The 16,998-nt window shown below is 38.4% G+C and overlaps 1 protein-coding gene across 1 annotated transcript; it reads left to right on the forward strand.

The window, feature by feature from the left end:
* The first annotated feature begins 16,033 nt into the window (after nt 1-16,033).
* On the forward strand, nt 16,034-16,795 carry LOC107817591 (uncharacterized). The gene has a single exon (XM_016643444.2). The coding sequence runs from the start codon at nt 16,034-16,036 to the stop codon at nt 16,793-16,795; it is 762 nt and encodes a 253-aa protein (XP_016498930.2).
* The last annotated feature ends 203 nt before the right edge of the window (nt 16,796-16,998 follow it).

The following is a 16,998-nucleotide window of genomic DNA, read 5'->3' on the forward strand; positions in this document are numbered from 1 at the left end:
AGGCTTCTACAGGTAATTCATCGGGTTATCAGGAGCAGCAGTTCCATCAAAGGAGGGGTTATTTCGAGTGCGGAGAATTGGGTCATTTCAAGAGAGATTGTCCTAGGATGTTGAGTGGGGATCTACAGCAGAGTTCTCGACCAACGACATCAGCACCAGCAGTTACACCACCTGCCCAGCTAGCTTGGGGTAGGGGTCAGGCAGCTAGGGGTTGCCCAAGAGGGGGAGGCCGATCAGGTGGCGGTCAGGCCCGATTCTATGCTTTTCCTGCCATGCAAGATAGTGTTGCTTCAGATGCAGTGCTCACAGGTATTGTTTCAGTGTGCCACATGGAAGCTTCTATATTATTTGACCCTTGTTCCACTTATTCATATGTATCATCGTATTTTGCTCATTAACTCGATATGCCCTGTGAGTCCTTAGTTTCACCTGTCTGTGTATCTACACTGGTGGGAGATATTATTACTGTGGATCGTGTGTATCGGTCGTGTGTGATAACTATTGGGGAAAAGGAGACTAGAGTTGATATCTTATTACTCGGTATGGTTGATTTCGATGTAATCCTGGGTATGGATTAGTTGTCTCCATGTCATGCTATTCCGGACTGTCATGCAAAAACTGTGACATTGACAATGCCGGGATTGCCAAAGGTTGAATGGATAGGTTCTCTAGAGTTTGTTCCTAGCAGGGTAATTTCTCATTTTAAGGCTCAATGTATGGTTGGAAAGGGATGTTTTCAATATTTGGCCTTTGTGAGAGATGTGGATGCAGATACTCCTATTATTGATTCAGTACCGGTCGTGCGAGACTTTCCGGATGTATTTTTTGCAGACCTGCCGGGTATGCCACCCGACAGGGATATTGATTTCGGTATTGACGTGGTGCAGGGCACTCAACCCATTTCTATTCTTCCGTATCATATGGCACCAGCTGAGTTAAAAGAATTGAAAGAGCAACTTCAGGAACTCCTTGAAAAGGGGTTTATTGGGCCTAGCGTGTCACCTTGGGGTGCACCGGTTCTATTTGTGAAAAGGAAAGATAGTACTATGCGGATGTGCATCAATTATAGGCAGTTGAACAAAGTTACAATCAAGAATAAATATCCTTTGCCGCGTATTGATGACTTATTTGACCAGCTTCAGGGAGCGAGGGTATTCTCCAAAATTGATTTGAGATCTGGGTATCACCAGTTGAAAATTCGGGATTCGGATATTCTAAAAATGGCATTCAAAACTCGTTATTGCCACTATGAATTTCTTGTGATGTCTTTTGGTTTAACCAATGCCCCAGCAGCATTATTGGTGGAGGTGAATGAAGAAAGATATAGTTGGTTTTGTAGCTCGGTGTTTAAATTGTCAACAGGTAAAGTACGAGCATCAGAGACCGGGAGGATTACTTCAGAGACTTGAAATTCCGGAGTGGAAATGGGAGCGTATTACCATGGACTTCGTAGTTGGGCTTCCAATGAAATTGAGGAAGTTTGATGTGGTTTGGGTGATTGTAGATCGTTGACTAAGTCTGCGCATTTTATTCCGGTTGGTACTAATTATTATTCGGACTGGTTAGCTGAGATATATATTCGTGAGATTGTTCGCCTACACGGTGTGCCAGTGTCCATCATTTTAGATCAGGGCACACAGTTTTGGAGAGCAGTGCAGCGAGAATTGGGCACACAGGTTCAGTTGAGTACAGCATTTCACTCTCAGATGGACGGACAGTCCAAGCGCACTATTCAGATATTAGAGGATATGTTGCGCGCTTGTGTCATCAATTCTGGGGGTTCTTGTAATCAATTTCTGCCACTCGTGGAGTTTGCTTATAATAATAGCTACCAGTCAAGCATTCAGATGGCTCTGTATGAGGCTTTATATGGGAGACGGTGCCGGTCTCCGGTGGGTTGGTTTGAGCCGTGTGAGGCTGGGCTATTGGGTACTGACTTGGTTCAGGATGCTTTGGAGAAGGTCAAAGTGATCCAGGAATGGCTTCGCACGGCGCAGTCTAGACAAAAGAGTTATGCCGACAGGAAGGTTCATGATGTTGTTTACATGGTTGAGGAGAAGGTTCTGCTTAAGATTTCACCCATGAAGGGAGTGTTGAGGTTCGGGAAGAAGGGAAAGTTGAGCCCTCGGTATATTGGGCCTTTTGAGATACTTAAGAAGATTGGAGAGGTGGCTTATGAACTTGCTTTGCCACCTAGTCTATCAGGTGTTCATCCAGTGTTCCATGTATCCATGCTCTGAAAGTATGTCAGGGATACATATCATATTTTGAATTTCAGTACAGTACAACTGGACGGTAATTTTACTTATGATGTGAAGTCGGTGGCTATTTTAGACCGGCATGTTCGAAATCTGAGGTCAAAGAACATAGCATCAGTGAAAGTACAGTGGAGAGGCCAGCCAGTCGAAGAAGCTACTTGGGAGATTGAGCACGAGATGCAGAGCAAATATCCACACCTATTTGAGACTCCAGGTATGATTCTAAACCCATTCGAGGACGAACGTTTGTTTAAGAGGGGGAGAATGTAATGACCTGGCCGATAGTTTTTAGTATTATAACCATGTTCCCCCATTTACTGCTCAATTTATGTTTTACAATTATTTTATGACTTATCGGGTTAGTTGGTCCGGGTCCGGAAGAAATTTAGAGTGAAACGAGACACTTAGTCTCATAATTGAAAATTTTAGTTAGAAAAGTTGACCGGATGTGGACTTATGTGTAAACAACCTCGGATCTGAATTTTTATGATTACAATAGCTCTGTATGGTGATTTTGGACTCGTGGTTGAATGGGCTTCATATTTTGTAACTTTCGCCGGATTCCGAGACGTGGGCCCCACTGGCGATTTTTGAGCTAAATTTAGGATGTTTATCAAAAATTAGCATTTTCTTATGGAACTAATTCCAATAAATTTTACTGACTAAATCAAATTATTTGTGGCTAGTAGATTCGAGGCATTTGGAGGCCAATTCACGAGGCAAAAGCTTAGCGGAATAAGAATTTTCGGTTTGAGGTAAGTAACAGTTATAAATCTGGTCCTAAGGGTATGAAACCCCGAATTTTTGTATCATGTGATTATTTTGGAGGTGACGCACATGCTAGGTGACAGGCGTGTGGGCGTGCACCGAGGGAATTGTGACTTGGTCCGTCCCGTAGAACTGTAAAGTTGAATAACTTGTTTTTAGCTATATGCTCTTTATGTATTGAAGAAATTTGACTGTAAATCATGTTAGAAATCATGCTTAGGCTATGTGATAGTACTCTGGGGACCCACAGAGGTCGCGTACTTGTTAAATTATTTGCTAATTGTTATCTTATACTCAGTCATGATTTTACTTGCGTATCATACCTCAATCTTTCTTGATTTTGTTGATACACTATGTTATCTTTCTTTGGGCTGATCTTTGTGATTTCCTAGAGACTAGGGAGGTTGAGGACTGAGTAAGGCCGAGGGCCTGTCGGTGAGGTAAGGATACTATGGCAGGTGAGTTGTCCGTGCAGGATATTATAGCACATGAGTTGTCTGTGCAGTACGTGAGTTGTCCGTGCAGATTATAGCGCGTGGGTTGTAGGAGCCCCTCCGGATTTTGTACACCCCTAGTGAGCATGGATACCCATTGAGTGTGAGTGTTGAGGGCTGGGAGCCCAGTGAGTGATCGTTGTCCTGAGAAGCTGTACTTGTTTTTCATTTGTTGTTGCATTTAGTTGTTATCTGTCATTGTTGTGAAATTCTCTGAAATATTTTATATCCATATTACATGAACTTGAACTGTATAAAACCGATTTGACTTAGACTTATGGAATTGAAAGCATGTCTATTGTTTGCTGGAATTACTGGAAATGAACTATAATTGTGTAGCTCGTCACTATCTTCAGTTCCTTATTTATTATTGTTACTTGCTGAGTTGGTTGTACTCATACTACACCCTGCAATTCGTGTGCAAATCTAGGTGTTACCGGATATAGCGGGTGTTGATTCTCTCGTACAGATGATTTTTCGGAGATTCAGAGGTAGCTGTCGTGTTTCGCAGACCTTGTCTCTCCTTCCCTATCTCCTTGTTTACTGTATTTGGTCTTAGACTATTATAGACCATATTTTCCAAGATTTGTATTCATATTAGATGCTCATGTACTCAGTGACACCAGGTTTTGGGAGTGTTCGTATCAGTATTTGTTGGATTTTGTGTTGTATTTAAATATTATGTTTTTCAAGCTTAAAGGAAATCAGGGGTTATTGATGTTATCTGCTTGCCTAGTATTGAGATAGGCGCCATCACGACAGGTCATATTTCGGGTCGTGACACTTATGCTTTGGGTTTTACCCCATTTTTATGAAAGACTTCGGTTATTTTAAATATATTAATTCATTTCTGGTAAATGCTGAAAGTGTTTTGGAGATGTCGGCTTGCCTAATATCACTATAGGTGCCATCATGAGGGTTAGGCTTTGGGTTGTGACATGTTTCTTGCTTCAGCGAGCTATGAGCTTTGTGAATATACTCCACCTCAATGAGTATAACTTTTTAATTAATACTTAACTATTATATATATGAAAAATTATGTTCAAGTTATAAAAAAAAATACAAAAGTTAATATTTTTCAAAATCCAAGCAAGCAAGACTAAATAAAAAATCAAAGTTAGAGAGTAATATACTCATAGATATTGTGTTATATAAATATACAGTGAAATTCACAACAAGAGACCTCTTGAGTACTATCAAATCATGAACAAAAAAGAGTACTATCAAAAATAGATTAGTACCTCCAAATTGGCATCTTAACATATCCTGATCACAAACAGTATAATGATCGATCATGCGTTTCTAATAAACACCAATTAAATAATGGCATAAGACCAACAACGAATATAGAAAATTTTAAGACAAGCCATTTTGAGGTTTTTTATTTTATTTTGATAATGAAACTTTTCCCTTCGGAAATATTCGATAAAATAAGTAGAAACTAAACTAAAATCTAATGCAATAAAGAGTCAGATTTGAACAAATAAAAAATTTAAAATCTAGAAGGCAAGTTAACAAAAGAAGCTTTTAATTAGCTTTATACGTCTCATAAAATTAACTTGTCTCGTCAATATTATAATCTCTGCAAATAAGCATAAATCAAGACGCAAAGCTCCATTCCATTAGCAAACCCAGTAAATGCGTTTGCAGCTACCTGTAGGAAAAAAGAAGATAAGGAATTAGAGAACTCTTGAATTGCAAATACATTGATAACTAGTGCTCCTTAAATAAATTTAAAGGCGGTAGAAACAAGATGTAAAATTCTAGTCCCTTCTCTTTCTTTGATAAATAAATTCTAGTCCTTCTCAATTGATAGATGATAGTCCTAATTCTTTTAAAACTAGCTTGACTTTCCTTAATCTAAAAGGACTACAAATTGGTCGATAATATGAACTGAATGTGCTTGAAACTTAATACTTCTAAATCTAAATAGAGTTGAAAGTGAAAAAATTGTTAACCAAAACATTAGTGAAAATTTTGTTAACCATAAGAAAAACTTGGTCGAAACTTTTCAATTGAAAAGTGTTGGAGTTTTAGAACGGAAAGGATTTGAAAAGTCAGTCCGAAATATTAGTGATAATTAAATGATTATTCCTAAATATTAAGGTAATAATTAAAGGAAATAATTAAATTATTATTTTGTCCGGTGTAAACTCTATTTTAAAAGGATAAAAAAGAAGAACCGCATTTCTCTAAGGATTTTCGTATTTTTAATATAGTATATAGATAGATATAGATTAACGGGAAGAAGCCCATTACCACTTGATAAAATTAATAGATGCGCAGAACTTTCATGTTTTCAAATCTTAGCATCTGAACACTCATCACTCTCTATCTAACCAATAAACAAAAAAAATCTCTCCCTTCTCTCTAGATGTCAAACAATTCTGTAGACCCCACTCGCCCACCAGACCACCTGACCAAACAAAGGAGATATCGACAACTCAGTTGCCTCCCCCCCCCCCCCAAAGCTACTAACGATCGGGTAACGGATAGCCCAAAGGCTAATACTCTTAATGTCATCGCCGGAACCACCACCGGAACTATAACTACAAACCCACCACCAAACGAAAACAACCAACCTAAATCATCTGATACCAACCAAACACCCAATTCCTCTGATAACAACACCCAAAAACACACCCAGCTTCTTAATTGCACTACTTACCCAAAACTCTCGACTAATTTCGATCAAGCCCAACCCAAAACTCTACACACAAATGACCTAAATCAAAGTGACCAACAGTGCATTCAACCACAAAATAGCAAACAACTACCTGACCCTAACCTCCCTAAATAACAAAATGAGTTTGGTCAAGGGAGTAAGTACATCAATGGCAAGCATTTGGTGTCTAAACCAACCTTTGCCGCCACTGTCCAAGCCAAGCTCCAATCTCCTGACAGTGATGCCATGGTTGAGATTCAACATGGCACCCACTTGGTAAACCGGCGGTTTTCTTCAAGGAGAAGGATTATTTCGTTAACCTAGCAAAAGAGTGCAGATTCACTATCATTGGTAAGTTCTATCGAGGTAAACCATTCATGGAGGAAATTAGGAAGACTTTTATAAGGCAATTCCAACTCTCTGCTACTTTTAAGATAGCATACTTCGACCCTAAGCATGTTTACCTTGACTTCGCTAATGAAGTTGATTACAATCACATCTTTTCTAAGGAATATATTGACATTGGTGATGCCCCTATGAAAATTCTCAAGTGGACTCCGGATTTCAAACCCGAGGAGGAAACTTCCATTGTCCCTGTTTGGATCCTAATTCAACAACTTCCATGGCACCTGTTTAAATGGAAAATAGTATTTAGAGTCGTTCGGGAAGTAGGTGTGGCTGTGGCTCCGGACCTGACTGTCACACCCCATATTTTCATACGTGAATGTACGTTGCAAGTCAATTAATGTAATCTTGGAAATGAGATTCTCTTTGAAAGTATATAAAGTGATCTAATGATATTACATCCCGTATTTTTGTTCAACATACAAACAACTAGGTTGAGGATGAATTCACTTAAATGTGAGAAAGGAGATTTTGGACAAATAAAAACGAGCTGCTTGCTTACCTGACGTGCCTGCTTCACCAACTTACTTTCCGTCCTACTTGTTTGAGCTACTCGACACATGTCTAAATTATTTAATGACGATAAAACACATGTTTCAAAATGTAAAAGGGACCAACATGAATCACCTACTTGATTAAGTAGGTGACAAGTAGGTGCATCACCTACTTAGAGCTTGTGGATCAAATTAAAAGAGAATGAAAAAGGATAGAGATGGGCAAGTCTTGGGGCAGCCCAAGACCCATCTTCCCAAGCCCATTAGTGGGTCCACATAAATATATATATATATATATATATATACATTAGTGGGGCCATATAAACATAGATATATATCAATTTCACTTAGAAAATAATTCATAATCCCTCTCTCTCTATTGCAACGTGAAGGAGCTCCAAAATATCAGCCCAAGATCTCTCTCAAAGTTATCCTAGGGTTCAAGACCAAATCCACAAGTTGGTAAGGTGATTTCTCTCTTGGAAGATCAAGGTCACCTAGTTATCTATCTACTTTGTTGTTTGGGGTAAAGAGCTTATTTGATCTTGAAGTAAAGCTTAGTTGGATGAGTATTCTTTCTACTAAGGTAAGGTTTAACTTCTCCTCTATGTATTTAAGATCATCTATGTATGTCTAGTTGATTTGATAAAGGAAACTTGTGAAGTAAGTTGAACTTCATGTTGAAGTATTGTAGTTGCTGGACTATGTTGGAGTTTAATTCTTGATGTTTTATGGCTGAAAATTAGTAGAAATAACTTAAGAATACTATTGCTATTGTGGTTGATGTGCTTGGAATAAGAGAAGGCTTGGAAAGTGAAAGTTAGAACTTTGTTGTTAGGGTAGATGGTGTGGACTGTTTTGGTGATGTATTGTAATGAATATGAGATTTGATATTGATATATATATATATATATATATATATATATATATATATGTTTGTTGACATTCTAGACATCTGGTCTTGTTTTTGGATTTGAGGAAAATGAAAAGAATAAGGGGAGGTGCTGTCCAAAATTTCGTAGATGAGCTAGTCGCTCATTTGTGTTGAGTTCTAGCTTCCGTAAGCTTAACAATGTTCCCTTATTGTTTGTTGTAGATTGAAGTACTAATGGGCTGAACCTACATCGTGTGGTTAGGTAAACGAAAAAGGTATGTTAAGGCTATCCCTTCTTTCATTTTGGCATGATCCATACGATACAAACGAAACGAGCAAACGCATAACTTTCATAAATGCCTCTATTCATAGAAGCACTAGGGGTGCCTATGTTGTTGATTCCCCATGTGTCTTATTATTATATCATCTGTTCACGGGTCTTAGAAAATATGTAAGTTGATAAAGTTTATCCGAAGGCATGTTGATCTTATGATCCGAGAGTTCTTATCGACTTACTTCTTATGCATTGCTTTCATTTATATATGTACATTTACCCATGACCAGATGGCGTTATATACGCATATATTATATGTATATGGGGTATGGGTAAAGGTTACGACGTTATATACGCACCACCACCTGATCAATTGGTATACGTTGATGATTTCGCCCATAGAGGCCGAGATGATATGATGGGATGCCCTCAAGGATTGATGATGTTATGTACTCATATACCTATGCATGGTATGACATTTACATGCATATGAATGATATTCACAAAGATATTCAGACTTACATGTTGAGTTCTTTACACCATATTTCTTTCATGCCTTACATACTCGGTACTTTATTTGTACTGACGTCTTTTTTGCTTGGGGACGTTGTGTTTCATGCCCGTAGGTCCCGATAGACAGGTTGACAGTCCTCCTAATAGGCTATCAGCTCAGCAGAAGGTGTTGGTGTACTTCACTTGCTCCGGAGTTGCCTATTTGGTCAGTATGATTTGGATATGAATTGATTGGTATGGCGGGGACCTGTCCCGACCTTTATGACGTTTATGTACTCTTATAGGCTTGTAGATAGATTTCATATATATGGATACTTGTATGGCTTTATTAGCCTATGTTTTTAGTGTACAAATGATTATGTCGGCCTTATAGGCTCGTATGTTACGTGTATAAGTTTCTATATCATGTTGGGTCGTCATATGTCTAGTATTCCCTTATGTTTTATTCCAGTTATCTCATGATGGCCTTTCTGGCCCATTTACCTATGATGGTGTGATAAGAAATATATATTACGTTGGTACTCGGTTGAGTAAGGCACTGGGTGCCTGTCGCGGCCCTCCAATTTGGGTCGTGACAAAAGTGGTATCAGAGCAGTTCTGTCCTAGGGGGTCTACAAGTTGTGTTTAGTAGAGTCTTGTTTATTGATGTGTAGTGCACCACACTTATAAGAAGGAGGCTACAGGGCATTTAGGATTGTCACTCTTTCTTCTTGCTCTAGATTGTGTGGTAGATCTCAGTTGTAAGAATTCAAACTCCTAAATTCTATTTTATTCGTAATACAACGATACCTACATCTAGAAAGACAGCTGATAAGAGATTGACTGTGGCTGTGGAAGAGTTGAGTCAGAGGAACTCGATTTTGCATCAAGCTTATGATGAGTAAATGAGAGGTCTTCAATAGATCATGTGTGTACTAAGACATGTAAACTTCTTCATAAGGAGCCCTAAGGCATGAATATCTATCCACCCATATGGTTTAAAGCAACGAGAGAATCAGAAGGTAGATACAAGCTTCAACAAGTAAAACAAGCAAAGTGAAGAAGGGTACAAGGTACCCAATTAGTGAAGATTATCAGTATTTACAATTCAGGCAAAGAAATATAAGCATTTTGAGTTACTTTCAATTGTAACAGAGGTATGTACAATTGGCACACCCATCTCAGTTATACTCCATGGGAGCCAACATATATAGTTTAAGAGAATGACGGGTTATCAGGATCCTGCGGGGGTTAGAGTAACCCAAAATTGTGGATGGATTGTTAGCGTTAGCTGACATTTCCGAAGGATTTTATAATAGTCGGCATCGTGAGAATTTCAGAGATAGCGTTCCGGCAATAATAGAATTGACAACAAAAGAATAATCTTTAAAATTCATTCATAAAGACGCTTCCCTAAAGCAAGCACTGTAAGCAGAGTTAACCTTAAGGGACTAAGTGTTCCACTTACACTAGGTGTCACCCTCGTGAGTAAGAAATTTCGTTATCCTTGATATAGAAGGATTATCGCAAGGTGAGTAAGAGTCAGTGAATATGTGAAAAGACGTCAAAGATGAAGAGAGGGGAAAAGATGGTGTGATATAGTGTTAAGTAGGAGTTATATGGTTCAGGGAACTATGGAATAGTAAAGGAAGAATACGGTAAAAATGAGAAAGGGATGAGATTGCACTTATTCAAATCCCACAGATAGGTTACGACTCCAGAACATTACGCAAGCACGATGGCAGGGAAAGGTTCCCGACCAGGATGTAATTGATAAATAAGTGTGAATGAATACTTGATACATAAGGAGCCAGTGTGAGAGGTAAGTTAAGACGAAGGACATATCCCAAGAGAGATTACGCGAAATATAGATATGAGAATGGACCAACGATTAGTTAGTAGTTACTTCAGGAAGAGCCTAGTTATGGCTAGACAAGAGGATACAGACAAATCAGCAGATCGTGCAGGATAAACATAGTGAAATCCAATATGGTGAATTCAGTCTCGCAGTTATGACATTGTAATCCTTTAGAAATATTTAGATGGGAGTTGGGGTAGTTAAAGGTATTGTATTGGTTTTATAAAAATAAAAGAGAGTGCCACTGGGAAGACAGTCAAAATATCAGTTCAGAAGCAACCCTACAAGTACAAGGGCGTGGAGGTAAGTAACTAAGGATAAATATAGGCGAGGAAGAACATCAAAAACATTCCGTCGAGTATACGATGTAATAAGCTCGCAGCTTTACAAGAGTTAGAGGAGTCTAAGACTAGGAGCATTTAGAAGAGATGGAATGCTGCCCTAGTAGTAGAATAAGGGTGTAATTGTGAAAGAAAAGAGGATGACATTTAGACATTTGATTGAGTAATGATCTAAAGAAAAGGGATTTCATGAATTGCACGAGATTCAAATACCCCCATAAGATGAATCACATTGGGATACTATGAAATACAGTTATTGAAGTTGATCAGGAAAATCACTTCAAATGTTCCTCGATGTGACGTAAGCCCTAGATGACAATGTATTACATAAGAGGTTTCAAGTTATCGGTGGTAGATTGTAGATCAACATTGAGGTGAATCAACAATGGATGGATAAAAGTTACAAAGTATGAGATGAGATTAGGCCGTCATTCTTAAGATGAACAGTAATGAGGAATCATTAAAGGACTTAGATTTATACATATAGGATAAGCAATGAGAGTAACCTGGAGTTGGTAGAAGACCTCAGTAACAATAAACCGAAGTAAGAGTTATGGTATAGTATGACCTACTTAGATGTAGTAAAGTCATAGACGCCCAGAGGGACAGCTTGTCATAATTTTGTATATGTTCACAAAGTGAGTCCTAGAGATTGGCTAAAACCTAGATGAAAAATGAGAGAAGAGTCGCATAGGCGTACATACAAGGACAAAGTCGTACAGACTGCATGATAGAAGGTAGCAATAGTTACGAGATTGAAAGAATTCCGACCACAAGTCGTGGTGTGAGAAAGAGGCCTAAAGGGGGGAATGCTCTGGCATTTGGATTTATTCACAAAATAGTTGCCTAGATGGCAAGGAGAGTATTAAAGTATTTGCAAGAGCTATAGGTTATGAAAATGATAAGTGCATCAGTAAACATTCGACGACGAATGTTCCAAAGGGGGGAATAATGTTACACCCAATATTTTCGTACGTGAATGTACGCCATAAGTCAATTGATGTAAGCTCAGAAATGAGATTCTCTTTGAAAGTATATAAAGTGATCTAATGATATTACATCCCATATTTCCGTTCAATATACAAACGACTAGGTTGAGGATGAATGCACTTAAACGTGAGAAAGGAGATTTTGGACAAATAAAAATGAGCCGCTTGCTTAATCAGCGTGCCTGCTTCACCAACTTACTTTTTGTCCTACTTGCTTGAGCTACTCGACACATGTCTAAATAATTTAATGAGGATGAGACACATGTTTCAAAATGGAAAAAGGACCAACATGAATCACCTACTTGATTAAGTAGGTGACAAGTAGGTGCATCACCTACTTAGAGCTTGTGGATCAAATTAAAAGAGAATAAGAGAATGAAAAAGGATAGAGATGGGCAAGTCCTGGGGCAGCCCAAGACCCATCTTCCTAAGCCAATAAGTGGGGCCATATAAACATAGATATATCTCAATTTCACTTATAAAATAATTCATAATCCATCTCTCTATTGCAACATGAATGAGCTCCAAAATATCAGCCCAAGATCTCTCTCAAAGTTATCCTAGGGTTCAAGACCAAATCCACAAGTTGGTAAGGTGATTTCTCTCTTGGAAGATCAAGGTCACCTAGTTGTCTCTCTACTTTGTTGTTTTGGGTAAAGAGATTATTTGAGCTTTAAGAAAAGCTTAGTTGGATGAGCATTCTTGCTGTCAAGGTAAGGTTTAATTTCTCCTATATGTATTTAAGATCATCTATGTATGTCTAGTTGGTTTGATAAGGGAAACTTATGAAGTAAGTTGAACTTCATGTTGAAGTGTTGTAGTTGTTGGACTATTTTGGAGTTGAATTCTTGATGGTTTATGGCTGGAAAACAGTAGAAATAACTTAAGAATATTACTTTTATTGTGGTTGATGTGCTTGGAAGAAGAGAAGGCTTGAAAAGTGCAAGTTAGAACTTGGTTGTTGGGTGAGATGGTGTGGACTATTTTGGTGATGTATTGTAATGAATATGAGGTTATATATATATATATATATATATATATATATATATATATATATATATATATATATTCGTTGACATTTTGGACATGTTGGTCTTGTTTTTGGATTTGAGGAAAATAAAAAGAATAAGGGGAGGTGCTGTCCAAACTTTTGTAGATGAGCTAGTCGCTCATTTATGTTGAATTCTAGCTTCCATAAGCTTTACAGTGGTCCCTTATTGTTTGTTGTAGATTGAAGTACTAACGGGATAAACCGATGTCGTGTGGTTAGGTAAACGAAAAAGGTATATTAAGGCTATCCCTTCTTTTATTTTGGCATGATCCATACGTTACAAACGAAACGAGCAAGCGCATAACTTTCATAAATTCCTCTATTCATAGAAACACTAGGGGTGCCTATGTTGTTGATTCCCCATGTGTCTTATTATTATATCGTCTGTTCACGGGTCTTAAAAAATATGTAAATTGATAAAGTTTATCTGAAGGCATGTTGATCTTATCGACTTACTTCTTATCCATTGCATTCATTTATACATGCACATTTACCCAAGACCAGATGGCATTATATATGCTTATATTATACATATATGGTGTATGGGAAAAGGTTACGGCATTATATACGCATCACCATCTGATCAGCTGGTATACATTGATGATTTCGCCCATAGAGGCCGAGATGATATGATGGGATGCCCTCAGAGGCTTGATGATGTTATGTACTCATATACCTATGCATGGTATGACATTTACACACATATGAATGACATTATAAATGTTTTACGATTCACAAAGATATACAGACTTACATGTTGAGTTCTTTACACCATGTTTCTTTACACCAAGTTAAACTAAGGGATATGTAAGGACCCATAAATATTTTAACCAAAAACTCGGGGTTTCAAGGCGCCAAGTTAGGTTCCTGAGTTACTATAGTAGAAATTCTTCGCGGCGAGCTTGCTCGCTGAGGTTCGGACTTTTTGGATTGAACAGTACCCCAAGGACTTAGAGGTAAATATTTCGCAGAAGAACGCATTTCTGCGGCCCATTATGCGGCCACATAATCACTCGGCGGACCGCATAATGGCCGTAGAGTGAAGCAGAAAGTTTGCCCAATTTGAGGTCAGTTTTGCAGTCGATTAAGCGACCGCATAACCGATAAGCGGACCGCATATCGATTGCATAATTCCTCTTGAGTTTTTGCATAGGTAGTTCTGCGGTGCATTATGCGACCGCAGAAGGAGTATGTGGACCGCATACTGGTCGCATACCTGGGCCGTAAGTTTAGGCCCCTGAGGGCTATTTATGCGGTCACTTTGCGGACCGCATACCTGTGTCGGGGCACCATTTTTCTTAATTTAAAACCCGACCCCCATTCCGTCAAAACACCCATTTAGTCTATTTTGAAGCTCATTTCTGAGATTTCTAGTGTGTGAGAGAGAGGGTTCTAGAGGGAGGGCCTAATTCCCATCAATTAATCTTCAACCATCACTCAAAGCTTGAAAGTATTCAAGTAGAGTACCTAATTCTTCATCCAAAAAAGTAAGACTTCATCACCCAGCTCTTAATTTCAAACATAGCTATAATGGGGTATTACTAAAATGGTCCATGGGTGTGAGGGTTATTTATCTTGCATGCATGTGATAAAGAGTGTGGGAAAAATAAGAAGTGAACTAGAACCATGAATATTTTCCTAATTTTGGGTTCAATTTGTATATTTCTTAAATAGATTGAGGTTGCTAAGGGTTCCGGAAAATTGTAGAGTCTAAAGAAGTGCAATTGAGGTATGTATGGCTAACTCTTTTCTTCTTAGAATCAAACTCCTGGTGTCCGAATAATTGGTGTAAGTTCCAACTTGATTATACTAGAATTGTCTGCCTTAGTGTGTTGGTTACCATGTCATCATGCTATTTGAGAATGTAATCATGATTTTCCAAGCTCCTTCCCTTATGTGTGAAATGCCTTATGTGATGGTACTTTTTGACATGAATGATGGTGTTATTTGAACAAATAAAGAGGGAAAGACTTCAATTGTAAAATGTGCCAAAGTGCCAAGAACTATTTAATAAATGAGGCCATTTGTACCATGTAATGAAAGATGGGAAAAAGATGTGAATTGAGTGAATAATTGAAAGAGGTTATGTCTCAGGTGAGATGGCTTAGCCGATCGGGCCGAGATCGGACGCCATGCCGTACACATGGTGGCATTTGTGTTGGAATTATTAATTTACATTGTGAATATGGATATGTCTTACTTGGGATGGCTTAGTCGGTCGGGCCGAGACCGGACTCCATGTAAAAATACGGTGGCATTATGAGTTGTGGCTTTGGCACTAAAAATTATTAACCTAAAAAAATGGAAAGATTGAATTGGAAATTATGTGATCCTTACTTGATGATTCTTTGTATTTCTTTGAAGTACTTATTGATTGTTATGACTGCCTTCTCTTTATTTCACTGTTCATTCTACTAAGACTAGTGTTTGCCTTACATACTAGTACTATTCGACAGTACTAACGTCCCTTTTGCCGGGGGCGCTACATCTTTGAATGGATGTAGGTGGTTCCATCGCAGATAGCGCTGATCGCAGATAGTGGTGCTCTCCCTCTCACTCATCACAGTAGTCTTGGTGAGCCCCATTTCTTCCTGGGGTCATGTAGTCCTTCTTTTATATAAGTTTTCATATTTTGAGGTATAATCGGGGACTTGTTGCCGGCATTGTCATGTTGCTCTTTTGTACCCTTAGAGGCTCCGTTGACGTTTACGTGGGTCATGTATGTATGTTAAGGTGGTCGTTGGATCGATTTGTATTTTGAAAACTCGGTTATGGCATAATGTACGTATATAAGGAAAAATGAACTAGTAATGTCTATATATTTATGTAACTGATCTCTCCCATGTTTTACAAATGGTGATGGGTTCCCTTTTTGGATTATGAATGAGTCGGGTAGGAAAGGTTCAATAGGCTTGCTCGATTGGGTTCACTCGGTTGAGCGCTGGTCGCGCTCCCCGAGGTTGGGGCGTGACAGGATATTTCTCAGAATTATAAGTTGCCTTGGTATATTGCCAGTGACTTTAATTGTATTATTGATCCAAGTAAAAAACAGGGTGGTAACCTACACAGAATGTCTAAAAGCATGTCTATGCTACAGTTTATCATGGATTGTGATCTTATTGACCCAGGCTTCTCAGGTTCACAATTTACCTGGTGCAATGGGTGGGCTCCTAATAAGAGAGTCTGGAAAAGGCTTGATAGAGTGCTGGTTAACCAAGACTGGATGAACAACTATGATTCTACTAATGGCAATCACTTGATCAGAACAAGATCCGACCACTCTCCCCTCCTCACCATTGTTAAGAATACTTTCCAGGCCACTACCAAATATTTCAGATTCTTATACTTCTGGACTAATGAAGATGGTTTTAAAGAGGTGGTAAAACAATCATGGGATATAGAGGTTCATGGCTGTCCTATGTGGAAATTTCATCTGAAACTAAACAATACTTGCAGATGCTTATCCCAATGGTCTAAGACCTATATTGATAATATTTTTGACAATGTCAAGGACCTGGAGAAGATGGTGGATGATTTAGAACACAAGATCATTACAAACAACACTGATTCTAATAGAGCTGAGCTTAACCGTATAAATGTTCTCCTTATCAAGGCCTATAAAACTGAGGAGTCTATATGGAAGCAAAAATCTGGGATCAAATGGTTTGTGAAAGGGGAAGTTAACTCTAAATTCTTCCACTTCATTGCCAAGGGTAGGAGGAAGAGGTTATCTCTCAAGAAGATCAGACTAAATGATGGCAATTGGATTGAAGGAGATGAAGATATTGCCAAAGAAGCTATATCCTTTTTTCATAACCAATTTACTAGATAATATACTGATTCCAATTTTTCTATCCTTAACTGTATTCCTAAAGTAATCACTAACATGGACAATGCAGATCTTACAGTTAATCCTTCTATAGAGGAATTGAAAGATGTTGTATTCTCCTTAAGTCCAGCACATTGCCCCCGGACCAAATGGTCTTTCTGGGAGATTTTATCATTCTTGTTGGGATATTATTAAGGATGATCTAT

This window comes from Nicotiana tabacum, chromosome 19 (assembly GCF_000715075.1).
Source record: "Nicotiana tabacum cultivar K326 chromosome 19, ASM71507v2, whole genome shotgun sequence".
Lineage (NCBI taxonomy): Eukaryota > Viridiplantae > Streptophyta > Magnoliopsida > Solanales > Solanaceae > Nicotiana > Nicotiana tabacum.

What these genes read in the sequence shown, in the direction of transcription:
- LOC107817591 (XM_016643444.2), top strand. Translation starts at nt 16,034, where the DNA reads ATGTCTAAAAGCATGTCTATGCTACAGTTTATCATGGATTGTGATCTT.